Below are 11,826 nucleotides of genomic sequence, written 5' to 3'. Positions count from 1 at the left end.
CTCTTTGCCGTCTGATTGACGTACTACTTGATTGATGAGAGGGTTTTCTTTTTTATTAAGAACAATTTCAAAGGATTTTTTTTCTTTTTAAATCTAGCATCACAATTCACACTAACATTTCTATAATAATAATAAAAAAAATCATGGAACATGATGTGATCCTCGTACTCGATCAAAATTTGTTTTTGTTTAAAGTACTTAACTAGAAAATTATCCGAGCTAGAAGGTTTAATTTATTTTTTATTTAGTTATAGATAATGTCTAATTATTTTTTATTAAGCATTTAATAATTTTTTTGAAAATTTAATTAACAAAGACAAAATAAATATATTAATAACTTGCTACGTTTTTACTCCGTTATGTTTCTAGGCACAACTTTTTTATTTTAAAAGAATATTAATTAATTGAGTTTTTCTTGAATACGAAGTCCATGTATATTTCTAACTCAACAATTTGGTTTCCATCTATACAATAAATTTGTATAATATTTTTAAGCGTTTTTTGTAAAATTTTTTTATTTTAGTAGAATTTTATAAATCTTATGCTGAATTATTATTCAAAAAAAAAAACACGAACAACTATATCAAACCTCATGTATGGTATTGGATTCCCAAGAAGTTTATATTCTGTTTCAGCCATAGAACAAAAGAAACCTAGGCACCCAAATTTCCTGCAGTTATTTTCAGATGATTCGGTTTGAATATTGACCTGCATTCTGTTCTCTTTGGATCATCAATGCTTCATAATTACATCAAACTTACCCTACTTGCAAAACAGTTAATTATTCCTATCCTGAAGAAAATTCAAGATAAACATGAGAATCAACAGAAAATGGAAATTAAGAAAGGATGTTTGAATGTTTGAGGACAATATTCTCAATGCCCTAACAACTCCCACGCATGCAAATCGCAATCCATCTCCAATAAGGCATCAAGGTGAAGCTATATGAACAAAAGAATAGGAATCAAAACAGAGAAAAACGATCCCATATGTGATGCAATTGCGACTAGGTCGAAAGCTAAGCTAAGTCTCTTGATATCTCATTAACCACATAAGAGGTATCGACTATCGATATCGGAAAAGGAATATTGAAGCCTCATAGTGTTAAATATTCCTTCCACAGTGCCACAAGTTACACCAAAGGGATAATTAAGCCTTAATCAGAAGCAGACAAGTTCATTCGAATGGCTATATATACTATTGAAGTTAAAGTTCTTTCGACAGTTTGATTGAATGATGGAAATGATGGCAGCAGAGTTGGGTCTCCAGCAGTCTTCAGGATTTTACTGCCAGCAATTTCTAAGGGTGCCTAGAACTTCATGGACCCAGAATAGCACCTTGCCATGGCTGTCAAGGGGTAAAAATCTACTAATTTCACATCATCGATATATATTATACATGTTACAACAGGGAAAATACAGTTGTACTGTTGAAATTTTTAATTTATTTTTTACGTCGAATCATTCCGGTTTTCTGAGGAACTCACCACTCTCAATGTCCCCCAGTGCTCAATATTTTTCCCGTCTGTGCCATATCTTAATGGCGGCATTTTGCCAAAGAGAAGAAGCATTCATGTCATGTCTCCTGATCGAGCATCACCAGGCTTGGCAGTGGAGTTTCTTGATGCATGGGATGATGAATATAATGGGGTCATCATTGAAACTGAATGCTTAACCTTAAGTGCAAAGGCTTCTGCATCTGCCTTTTGTGCTTCTGTGTCTAACTGAAAGCTGAAGTTTTGCTGCACATTTAGCATGGATGGAACATTCATATTTCATAGGCCATGCCAATCAAAGATGTTTGCGCTTGCATGAACCATCATACATCATAAAATTCTAGCCATGCAGTATCGAATTCACCTGAAATTATTTTTGCAAGCATGTGCAAACCTTCACATTATGTCAATTAATCTTATGGAGTTACATTTATAAAATTAGATAATAACTTGGGAAGTAGAATGAAAAATGCAGGGGAAAAGGGGTATATGGCTCAAAATATTGTAAGAGCAAGCCGATCTTGTTCCAATTGCAATTCAGGTGATGAACTAATGATCAATAATTAATATCAAAATCTAGGTACATAACACAGACAATTGTGATTTTAAGGCCATTTTGGGTCATGGATTTCCAGTAGGGTTTTGACTACCACCACGCAGAACCAGGTTATGTCATGTTAACATACTGGATTCCAATGAACCTTGCCTCCTCCCTGGCGGCCCTTCTCACCAAATCGGTGTTGCAGGATTCGTCATCAATGACAAAAGAGAAGTTTTTATTTTATTTTATAAAATAAGTAGTAGATTCTCTTTTTTCTTTTACATTTCCTCCTGTCTTCTGATGATATATACTACTATATTTCTAAATTCACATCATTTAGGTCCTTGTTGTGAAAGAAAAATGCCCTTGCAATTGCTCCGGGGTATGGAAATTGCCCACCGGCTATATCAATAAGGTGATTATGTCCGATTACAAGCAAAACGTTCAAGTAATATTCTTTCATTTTGCTTGGAGAAATGATTTCTAAAGGCCAATAATAAGATGTGATTCTTTTGGTTTCTCTTCAGTATGAAGACATATTTTCTGGAGTTGTAAGCGAAGTGAAAGAAGCGACTGGTGTAAGTAAACTAGTCTATACACGACTTAACCTTACTAGTATATATAATTCCATATTTTTGGAGGGAATCATGATTTTTTATTCTCGCAGGTGGATACAATTTTTTTTATAATGGTTGCTTTCAGGTAATATACTCTGTTTTTGGATTATTTATGATAAATATTTATAAATAATGATTTAATAATAAACATTTTGTTAGGTATGTCCATCGAGTGGCTTTTGAGAAATCAGATTTGTTCTTCACATACATATTAAAGCCTGTATCTTCAAAAATTGTAATTGATAAAACAGAAATTTAAGACGTTAAGGTAATCAAAGTTTCACCTTCACTAATGTCGCATTAAGTGAAAAGCAATTATTTGCGTGATTGCTATGTTTTTTTTTAATAATTTAGTGGATGCCCTGGAAAAATTCGTCAACCGACCATTTTATCAAGAAAATCACATGTCAAAAATGATGATTGAAATTTTCAAGCGCAGCACGTGAAGATTGCTGTCATAGATTTACTGTTTTCACAGTTGATATCAAAAGTTGATAGAAAATTAACAAGTAATTAATTCATTAATTAAATTTATCATTTTTGATGAAAAAATTTTGAATTTAAATCTTATCGATAATTATTTATTGAGATTATTTTAAATACATAATTTATAATTATTTATCTTATATTATTAGATGTAATATATTTTATCATGATTTAAAAAATTAAAAAATTTATTTATTTTTAAATTTTTTATTTAACAAAAAAAAAGACTTGCTTACTTTTATTACAAAAAATCAAAGTAAAATTTGTTATCTTACTTAAATTAAGAAACATGCAAAAGATGTAAGTGAAATAGTATCAAATTTATTTATATGTAATAAAGAATTAAAACTCATATGATGATGTCTAATAAAAACATAATTAATATAGTACGAGACAAACAAATATAAGACCCGCATAAAAATTTTACTCCAAAATTTCTGATGTTTTTCCTAGAAAGTTCTGTAAAATAGTCGAACGTGTTATACTTGGCATCGTCCAGCATTAAAAAAGAGGAAAAAAAGGCTGACGTGCTTCAGTAAAATTGTCGATCGAAATGGTTGGCATTTGACAAAGGCAAAGGCCATAAATGAACTCCTTCTAGTAACTGCTATTTCTAGATGGATCCGAATCCTGAGCCCTGCTGCTGACTGGATCACCTTCCATCACGCCCGTGTCTTATGACCGACTTATAATAATTTGAGACGTCACGTTACAACTGTATGACTGTTGACCTCGATTTTGTCCGAAATGGGCAACGGCATGACAGACTACGTCCATGGAAAACGACTGTCCAAACGTCAACTTTCTACGAAATTAACCTGATCTCAATTTTTTTATTTTTTATTTCTATTTTTGCAATTTTGATTAATAAATAATCTCTCTCTCTTTTTATTTAATTTTGAAAATGTATTTTTTTCGCTCTTTTCAACTGATTTTTGCATATCATAATCTAAAATTTCGGTTGACCGATTACCCAAAATAAATTTAAATAAATTGCAGTTTTGTCAACTGATTATTCTATTTTACTTTTATTTGAAAGAAGAAAAGAAGCACTGAAAATTTGACTTTTAGCAGCCTAAACATACTTGATGAGAAAATATAAAATAAAAATGGGGAAAATGGAAGTGAAACAACAAGCAGGAACCTAAGTCTTATGAGCTGACCACCGAACATGAAAAATAAAACAAATCAGCCATTACATCGCTGTAATCGAATTTTGATTTTTCCTATACAGTGACTTATGAATTAGACTGTGTAGAAGAAAGCCGTTACACATTTAAATTAATAACATTAAACGTACATTTTTCTAAAAGTTGTAAATATTAAACCTTTTTAAAAAAAGAAAAATTAGAGAAAATCCTCAAAATAGTTGAGGTTCATGCATAATAAAACCAAAACACATGTGGTCGGTGATGGATTGTCTCCATAATATGATCCAATGTGCGCCATTATCCTGGTATTGGACTGCCCCCAAAGGCCGAAGAAACCAGACCAGATCCAACCTTTTTTCTTAATGCTACTAACAAAAAAAAAAACCCACACTTTAGTTATAGTGTTCCCAAACAAGGCTCCATAAAATCCAATCAGCACTATTCTCTTTCCTTCCAACTTTCTTCTCCCAAAACACACTGTGAACGGCATATGATTTGCGGCGAAAAACCACACAAAAATCAACAGCGGAACCAGGTTTTTCCAACTCTTCCTTGTGTATATAAAGCCATTTCCTCCCCTCCAAAAAACCCCAAATTTTAAGAGAAGAAAGCTCATCCAGAATTGATTTTTAGTCAACGGTATCTCCCTATAAGTATGGATTTCTCTTATTTCTCTTTTCCTTCCAAAAACTCGTCTCGATGTCCCGTTGAATGGATTCCGTTCTCGCCCCTTCTTCCACGTCATCTTTCCCTTCTCCTCTGAATAATAATAATAAGAAGAAGAAGAATTATTAGTATTATAATTATTGTAATAATAATAAGAATAAGAATAAATCTCGCTTTTCGGTGCCATCGAGTGCTGGAATCTTCAATTTGAGAAAGTTCACTACGGTTAGTTTCAGTTACGGTTATCGTTGCGGTCGTCGTTTGAGTAGCAGGAGTTCCGGTTGTTCTAAGATCCATTGTTCGACACCCGCTGTCATGGCTTCCTCAGAGTCTGCTGCTTCGCCCGAGATTTCAAAGCCTAAGATCGTGACCGGTCCTGGGGGTTATGTTCTTGAAGATGTTCCTCACTTATCGGATTACATCGCTGATCTTCCTGTACGCATTTCCCTTCTCTGCTCCTCTTTCTACGTATAATTATACGTATTTTTATTTCCCTTGATCCTGTTATTGTTTTTCGTTTCCGGTGAAAAGGATATAAAAGAAAAAAAAAAAAACCAAAAGACAACTCTCTTTTGAAAAGCTTGATTTTCCCTGTCTCTTTGTCGGCAACCAACTATAAAATTAGGTTTAAGATTTTTATGAATATTAGATTTCCTTTTATATTCATCTTCTCTTTTTATTTATTTATTTATTTATAATTTGTATTTTTATGATATTTCTAAAATTATTAATTCTGATTTTCGTATGACAGACTTATCCCAATCCCTTGCAAGACAATCCGGCATACTCAGTTGTTAAGTAAGCCCAATTTTGATATCAATTGTGAATTGTGCTGATATTGATAAATTAGTATTAATTGGATCGATTTCTCTGTTTGGCTAGGCAATATTTTGTTCATGTAGATGACACCGTTCCTCAAAAGGTTAGCCCTCCTTTTATTTTTTCTTTTTGAAAATTTATCTAAGACTTTGCTTATTTCTATCTTATATTCTATTTTCCTTTTATAGATTGTTGTTCACAAGGATGGTCCGAGAGGAATACATTTCCGACGAGCTGGACCACGTCAAAAAGTATGCGTTTAATTGTTATGTGCCTTGTGAATGAGATTTGGAATGATAAAACTCTGAATTGTGTTTTTACAATAATATGTTGGACGTTTGATGGTTTCCTAGGTATATTTTGACTCTGATGAAGTTCATGCCTGTATCGTGACGTGTGGCGGTCTTTGCCCTGGACTCAACACTGTGATTAGAGAGATAGTATGCGGCTTGCACCATATGTATGGTGTGAAGAAAGTACTGGGGATAGATGTAAGTGATCATTTGAGCTCAAGTTTGTTCTTCTTTATGGAGTTTACTTTCCTATTACTCCTTTTTATTTCCCCTACAAAAGATAAATAGACAAGTGAAAAGTTTCTTAAACCATTAATACTTGCTAATAATAGCAACACATCTAGATGACTTAATAAAAACATATAAATGCTGGTATATGTTTATGGATATAAAAACATGGACTTATTTATTAAATGTGTCAACCTACCATTTTCATGCTGGTATATGTTCCTTTCCCTTGATTAGAAGATGCTGCAAAATGTATGTCCACCATTTAATAAGTTGGTGCATTAGCTATTAATGAGTTTAATGCATTTGTAGGGAGGATACAGAGGGTTTTATGCTAAAAATACCGTGCACTTAGATCCCAAGGTTGTCAATGATATCCATAAACGTGGTGGAACAATCCTTGGGACATCAAGAGGTGGGCATGATACCTCTAAGATTGTTGACAGCATTCAGGATCGTGGAATTAATCAGGTCTGTACAAAAATACTATGATATTTGTGATTGCTGCCAATATATTGAAGTACAAGTAGTTATTATGATCAAGACATACCAATCCAACTGACATATGATCAGTGTGGTAATTCAGGTTTACATTATTGGAGGAGATGGAACCCAGAGAGGTGCAGCTGTTATATTTGAGGTCATTTCTTTAATAGAATGTATGCACATTGATATACTATGTGAATTTGTGTATGTTAAAAAAAATTTATTCCACACTTTACAGGAAATTAGAAGGCGTGGTCTCAAAGTTTCAGTTGCTGGAATCCCTAAAACCATTGACAATGACATCCCGGTAATCCTCTTGGCTTGTATAGAATGTTGGTGTACCACAATCCTGTTAGGAATTGCAACCTATTTTAATTGGTTACTACACAGTCTTGAAACTTTGTTTCTTTTTCGCACATGACAGGTTATTGACAAGTCCTTTGGCTTTGACACTGCTGTTGAGGAGGCTCAGCGGGCCATTAATGCTGCTCATGTTGAAGCTGAAAGTATTGAGAATGGTATTGGTCTTGTGAAGTTGATGGGTCGCTACAGTGGTAAGTTTCTCTTTTGGTCTCTCTTTGAAATGTTAATCCTGCATTTCAAGAAGTGAGAGAGTTGCAACTTTATCAAGTGATGGCATTTACATAAATCTTTTTGTTTTAGGTTGAGTGTCATTTAAAATTATTATTGGTTCTGTTCCTTTCATTTATGCTTTTATTCTGCTGATGAGTTTACATTCCCCTTAATTATGCTTCTATGTTTCCTGAAACTGTGTCAGAATGTTCCTTTTTTTTCTTAATGCAATCTAACCCTGACTTATGGGCAGGTTTTATTGCAATGTATGCTACTCTTGCAAGCCGAGATGTGGATTGTTGCTTGATACCAGAGTCACCCTTTTATCTTGAAGGACCTGGAGGACTTTTTGAATACATTGAGAGAAGACTTAAAGAAAACGGGCATATGGTTATTGTGTTAGCAGAGGGTGCAGGACAGGAACTGCTTTCTGAGAGCATGCAATCAATGACACTGAAAGATGCTTCAGGAAACAAGCTTCTCCAGGATGTGGGGCTATGGATATCACAGAGGATCAAGGTATGCCGTATGAATTCAACTTAGGAACAATTCACAGACATGCGTGATGATATATAGTGTAGAACTTTTTGATGTGACATTCATTGGTTTTTGCCTGTCATTTTCAGGACTACTTTTCAAAACAAAGGAAGATGCCCATAAACCTTAAATATATAGGTTAGTAGAATAAATATATAAGATGTTTTTGAGGATTTCTTTTTGCCAAAGAAAAAAAAAATCATAGTTGTTTTTGAATTAAAGTAGCTAATTAATGGAAGAAGTTATAGAGCATTGTACTTTTGTCTTCTGGCAGATCCTACTTATATGATTCGTGCTATTCCAAGCAATGCATCTGACAATGTTTACTGCACACTTCTTGCTCAAAGTGCTGTGCATGGAGCGATGGCAGGGTACACTGGCTTCACAAGTGGTCTTGTCAATGGCCGGCAGACGTACATACCATTCAATGTGAGTTCACCCTGAAATGACTTTTAATTCGGAAATTTCTTTTAGAAAATTATTGTTTTTTATTGTGCACTTTATAATATCTTAGTATTGAAAGATTGTATGATTTTAGTATACCTTCTGTGACATTGACCCTTTCTGGTTCTTTGCAAGTATAACTTCTGGTGGTGGTCAGTTAATCTTTTGTGTTTTTGCTGATGTTCACGTTCTTTATTGCATTCCTTAAGCTTCTATTACTCCTTGAAACACTTATATCCAACTCATTTGGGTTACATCTATGCCCTATGATAGTCTCTCCCCATGAACTTGCCTCGATATTTGTTTATTTTCCACAGGGGGGGTGGGGTTAGAATTGGATGTATCGTATATGCCACTTGGTAACAAATATTCCCCTAATAACATGCCTTAATGTTTATTGCTGTTCAGTAGCAATTTTCTTTTGGCTGCTGAATATATGTAGTCATTCAAAAACCTCATTTGCATCGTATTCTGTGACAATTCTTGTCCCAGTTTCCACATTTAAGAAGTGTGAAATTGAAATTTGAAATCTTCAAATTGTTTTTCATGAGTTATTAAGTTGAGATGATCCGACTAAATTATTTTTCTTTAGCAGTAAAATGTTTATGGAGCTAACACCTGAAATCTGTCTTTGAGATGGAATTAAATTTTGGATGATTTCAATGCAGCGAATTATCGAGAAACAAAACAAGGTTGTGATTACAGATAGGATGTGGGCAAGGCTTCTGTCTTCAACGAATCAACCAAGCTTTTTGTGCCCCAAAGATGTCACTGATGATAAGGGCGATGAAGAACCGTCAAACCAATTGTTGGATAATGGAAATTGCAGCGAAGAGAGTTTTCTTTTCCGAGAGACAACCAAATAAGGTTGGTAGTTTACCACTGCTAATGTGTAGCGCATAGCTACAATAGCCAGCTGCCTAGTGTTCTTCCACAAGTCCTGAATGATTCTGTTGTGTAATATTCGGCAGTTTGATTGATTTCTATCACTTGGTAAAGCCCAAGGGTAACTCTTATATTTTTATTACTCGTTATGTGCTGTAATGGTGTCCATTTATGATGGCAATCTTGAATGGAAGTAATAATTTCTGTTGTGCTTTTATCTCAGTTAGATCTCAGTCATTTACTTCTGATTCTTGTCGTGGTATGAAAGCAGGTCACAATGTGCTCCGGTAAAATGCCTGGTACCCAGTGTAATGCAGGCAGGCGAGGCACTAGACGAACAGATTATGTATCAGGATGATCCAAGGCCTTTTGCTTGGATAACTAGGAAAAAATGGACTTATAGAAGTATAAAATACTACTAATAATAATTGCTCCTTTACTACTAAAAGTTTAAAAGATTTTTATGTAATGTAATACAAGATTTTTACATCACAATTTGATCAAAGTTGATTGTTCCACTTGCTAAATGTAAACCGTTAAAAATTATGACTATTTTGGATTGCCACAAGGAACTAATCAAAAGTTTGATTTATATGAACAATTCATCTGGATCTTAAATTGAACATTTAATCATATCTTAATTATCAACCTGTTATAAGACATGACCACCCTCATCACATTAAATATTTTATTAAAAAAATTTTTAAGTAGTACTTTTAACCAAACAAAATATGTAGTTATTGAAACTCAGTGATCTACAAAAAATTGAAATTATAGCATAAAAATGTCAAATGTAAAAGTGCTTGGTACTAATCTGCAATTTTCCCACGAACCTCAACAACAAAAACACAGGGAAGGGAAAAAAAAAAGAGTGCGATCAATTTTGCCGTTAGAAAGTAGAGATATAGAGATACTGATCCAGGTTGGAGGGACGACAGAAAGAGATGGGGCTCAGATTCATATTGATGGTGAACAAGCAAGGGCAGACTCGTCTCGGCCAATACTACGAATGGCTCACCCTCGAAGAACACCGTGCCCTCGAAGGCGAGATCGTCCGCAAGTGCTTAGCCCGCACCGAGCAACAGGTTCTTCATTCTATTTTTCTTTTTCCTTCCATCTTTCACATTTTCTAAGTTGTCTGAAGAATTTTATTGAATTTTGTAATTTATAATTCCATAATTCAAGTCAAGAATGCTAAGATGCTTGAGAATTATCTCCTATTCTCTTCATTTCCTTTCATCATTTTGTTTTATGCAATGAATTTTAATCTTTTATAGAACTCCAAGTTTTTCGTATCCTCAATTTAATTTATTTATTGTTTAAATCGTGACAGTGTTCATTTGTTGAGCATCGAAATTACAAAACCGTGTATAGGCGATACGCTTCGCTGTTTTTCTTAGTTTGAGTTGACAACGATGAAGTAAGTTCCATTTCTTTCCTTAATTCTAAAGATTATTTAGGTATTAAAAACCTGATTAACCATCAACATATGTTCTTCACATTGTCTGAAATTATGAGAAAAAAACAATTTTGGATGAGTTTTCTAGAAGTCGGATATGAAACCAAGACTTGAACTCAAGCTTATATTTCCAGTTGCTTATTGCTTCCCAACTTATATTTATCTTTATCCTCCTTTGTCTTTGATGTGGTAGAATGAGCTTGCAATTCTGGAATTTATACATCTTTTAGTTGAAACCATGGACCGGCATTTTGGCAACGTGGTAAGTTCTTCCCCGAGAAGATGGATTGATTTCTAATCCTTTCAAAGTTCTGGACTTATGTATTTGTCTCTCCACCAGTCTTATCATTACGATTCAAGATAGCGTATTGTCGTTTTCTCTTGTTTACCATTTTTTTTGGCAGTGTGAGCTTGATATTATGTTCCATTTAGAGAAAGCGCATTTCATGTTAGAGGAAATGATTATGAATGGTTCCGTTGTTGAGACAAGCAAGGCTAACATTTTGACTCCAATTCAGCTGATGGACAAAGCATCATGAGGAAAAGGAAAGGTGTTAATTTACTAGATTGGGTATGGTGATTTTTTTTGAGAACCCTGCCAAATTGTTATTTTCTTCCTGTTTCTCTTCTGTTTTTGTTTACCTTTTTCTCATCTCTTTGAACTTTTGAAGTTTTGCATGTAGTACAATAAGCTAAATAGAACACAACAGTTTTCTCCATACAATTATATGTAGTGGTTGCTTGTATCATAGTATCGTGGTAGAATTGGCTTAATGACATTTTATTCTTCTTCAAAGCTTGGCACTGTATAATCCATACAATTATATGTAGTGGTTGCTTGTATCATAGTGTCGTGGTAGAATTGGCTTAATGACATTTTATTTTTCTTCAAAGCTTGGCACTGTATAATCCATTGATATTGGCACAAAAACTGACCCAAAAAAATTTACTATCAGTTCTTGTTTAATCATTTTACACTTAGCCTAATGCTTGTGTCACGAACTTAAAGAAAAGTCTTGAATCTCACATCGAACATAATAAGAGGGTCACTGGAATATAAAAAGGTTCACACTACCTCTCTCTTGTGAGGTGCTTTTTGTAGGACAAAACAGTGAGGTCAGGGGGTCAGAGCGAATAATACCTCTT

General features: G+C 34.0%; 1 protein-coding gene and 2 pseudogenes across 4 annotated transcripts; all 3 read left to right on the top strand.

The window, feature by feature from the left end:
- The first annotated feature begins 1,577 nt into the window (after positions 1–1,577).
- On the top strand, positions 1,578–3,115 carry LOC111284505 (nudix hydrolase 8-like; annotated as a pseudogene). The gene is made up of 7 exons (XR_016342601.1): positions 1,578–1,707; positions 1,938–1,999; positions 2,134–2,232; positions 2,377–2,451; positions 2,564–2,614; positions 2,704–2,738; positions 2,813–3,115. The product of XR_016342601.1 is annotated as a nudix hydrolase 8-like (transcript).
- Positions 3,116–4,712: 1,597 nt separating this feature from the next.
- Positions 4,713–9,739, top strand: LOC111285266 (ATP-dependent 6-phosphofructokinase 3-like). Of its 2 annotated transcripts, XM_089763204.1 has the most exons (14): positions 4,713–5,391; positions 5,708–5,754; positions 5,839–5,878; positions 5,964–6,026; positions 6,129–6,266; positions 6,609–6,767; positions 6,883–6,936; positions 7,021–7,089; positions 7,207–7,336; positions 7,609–7,874; positions 7,982–8,030; positions 8,167–8,321; positions 9,005–9,203; positions 9,493–9,739. In XM_089763204.1, the coding sequence occupies exons 1-13, from the start codon at positions 5,272–5,274 to the stop codon at positions 9,200–9,202; spliced, it is 1,488 nt and encodes a 495-aa protein (XP_089619330.1). In that variant the 5' UTR covers positions 4,713–5,271; the 3' UTR covers position 9,203; positions 9,493–9,739. The 2 variants fall into 2 exon arrangements, with proteins under 2 accessions (XP_089619330.1, XP_022730341.2); XM_022874606.2 differs by lacking the exon at positions 9,493–9,739 and having other exon boundaries at positions 4,714–5,391; positions 9,005–9,435.
- LOC149518613 (AP-4 complex subunit sigma-like) lies at positions 9,069–11,520 on the top strand (annotated as a pseudogene). The gene is made up of 5 exons (XR_016343266.1): positions 9,069–9,203; positions 10,074–10,306; positions 10,555–10,641; positions 10,874–10,942; positions 11,085–11,520. The product of XR_016343266.1 is annotated as an AP-4 complex subunit sigma-like (transcript).
- The last annotated feature ends 306 nt before the right edge of the window (positions 11,521–11,826 follow it).

The sequence above is a fragment of the Durio zibethinus genome, chromosome 6, assembly GCF_047325235.1.
Source record: "Durio zibethinus cultivar Kanyao isolate XHJ-2024 chromosome 6, ASM4732523v1, whole genome shotgun sequence".
NCBI classification, from domain to species: domain Eukaryota; kingdom Viridiplantae; phylum Streptophyta; class Magnoliopsida; order Malvales; family Malvaceae; genus Durio; species Durio zibethinus.
Note: the sequence above shows the minus strand (reverse complement) of the source record. Positions and strands in the feature narration are given on the sequence as shown.

Bases quoted from the DNA above. Each gene is read 5' to 3' on its own strand.
- LOC111285266 (XM_089763204.1), top strand. From the start codon at position 5,272: ATGGCTTCCTCAGAGTCTGCTGCTTCGCCCGAGATTTCAAAGCCTAAG. The intron at 6,027-6,128 runs GTATGCGTTTAA...ATGGTTTCCTAG, and splicing joins GAGCTGGACCACGTCAAAAA to GTATATTTTGACTCTGATGA. The intron at 7,337-7,608 runs GTAAGTTTCTCT...ACTTATGGGCAG, and splicing joins GTTGATGGGTCGCTACAGTG to GTTTTATTGCAATGTATGCT.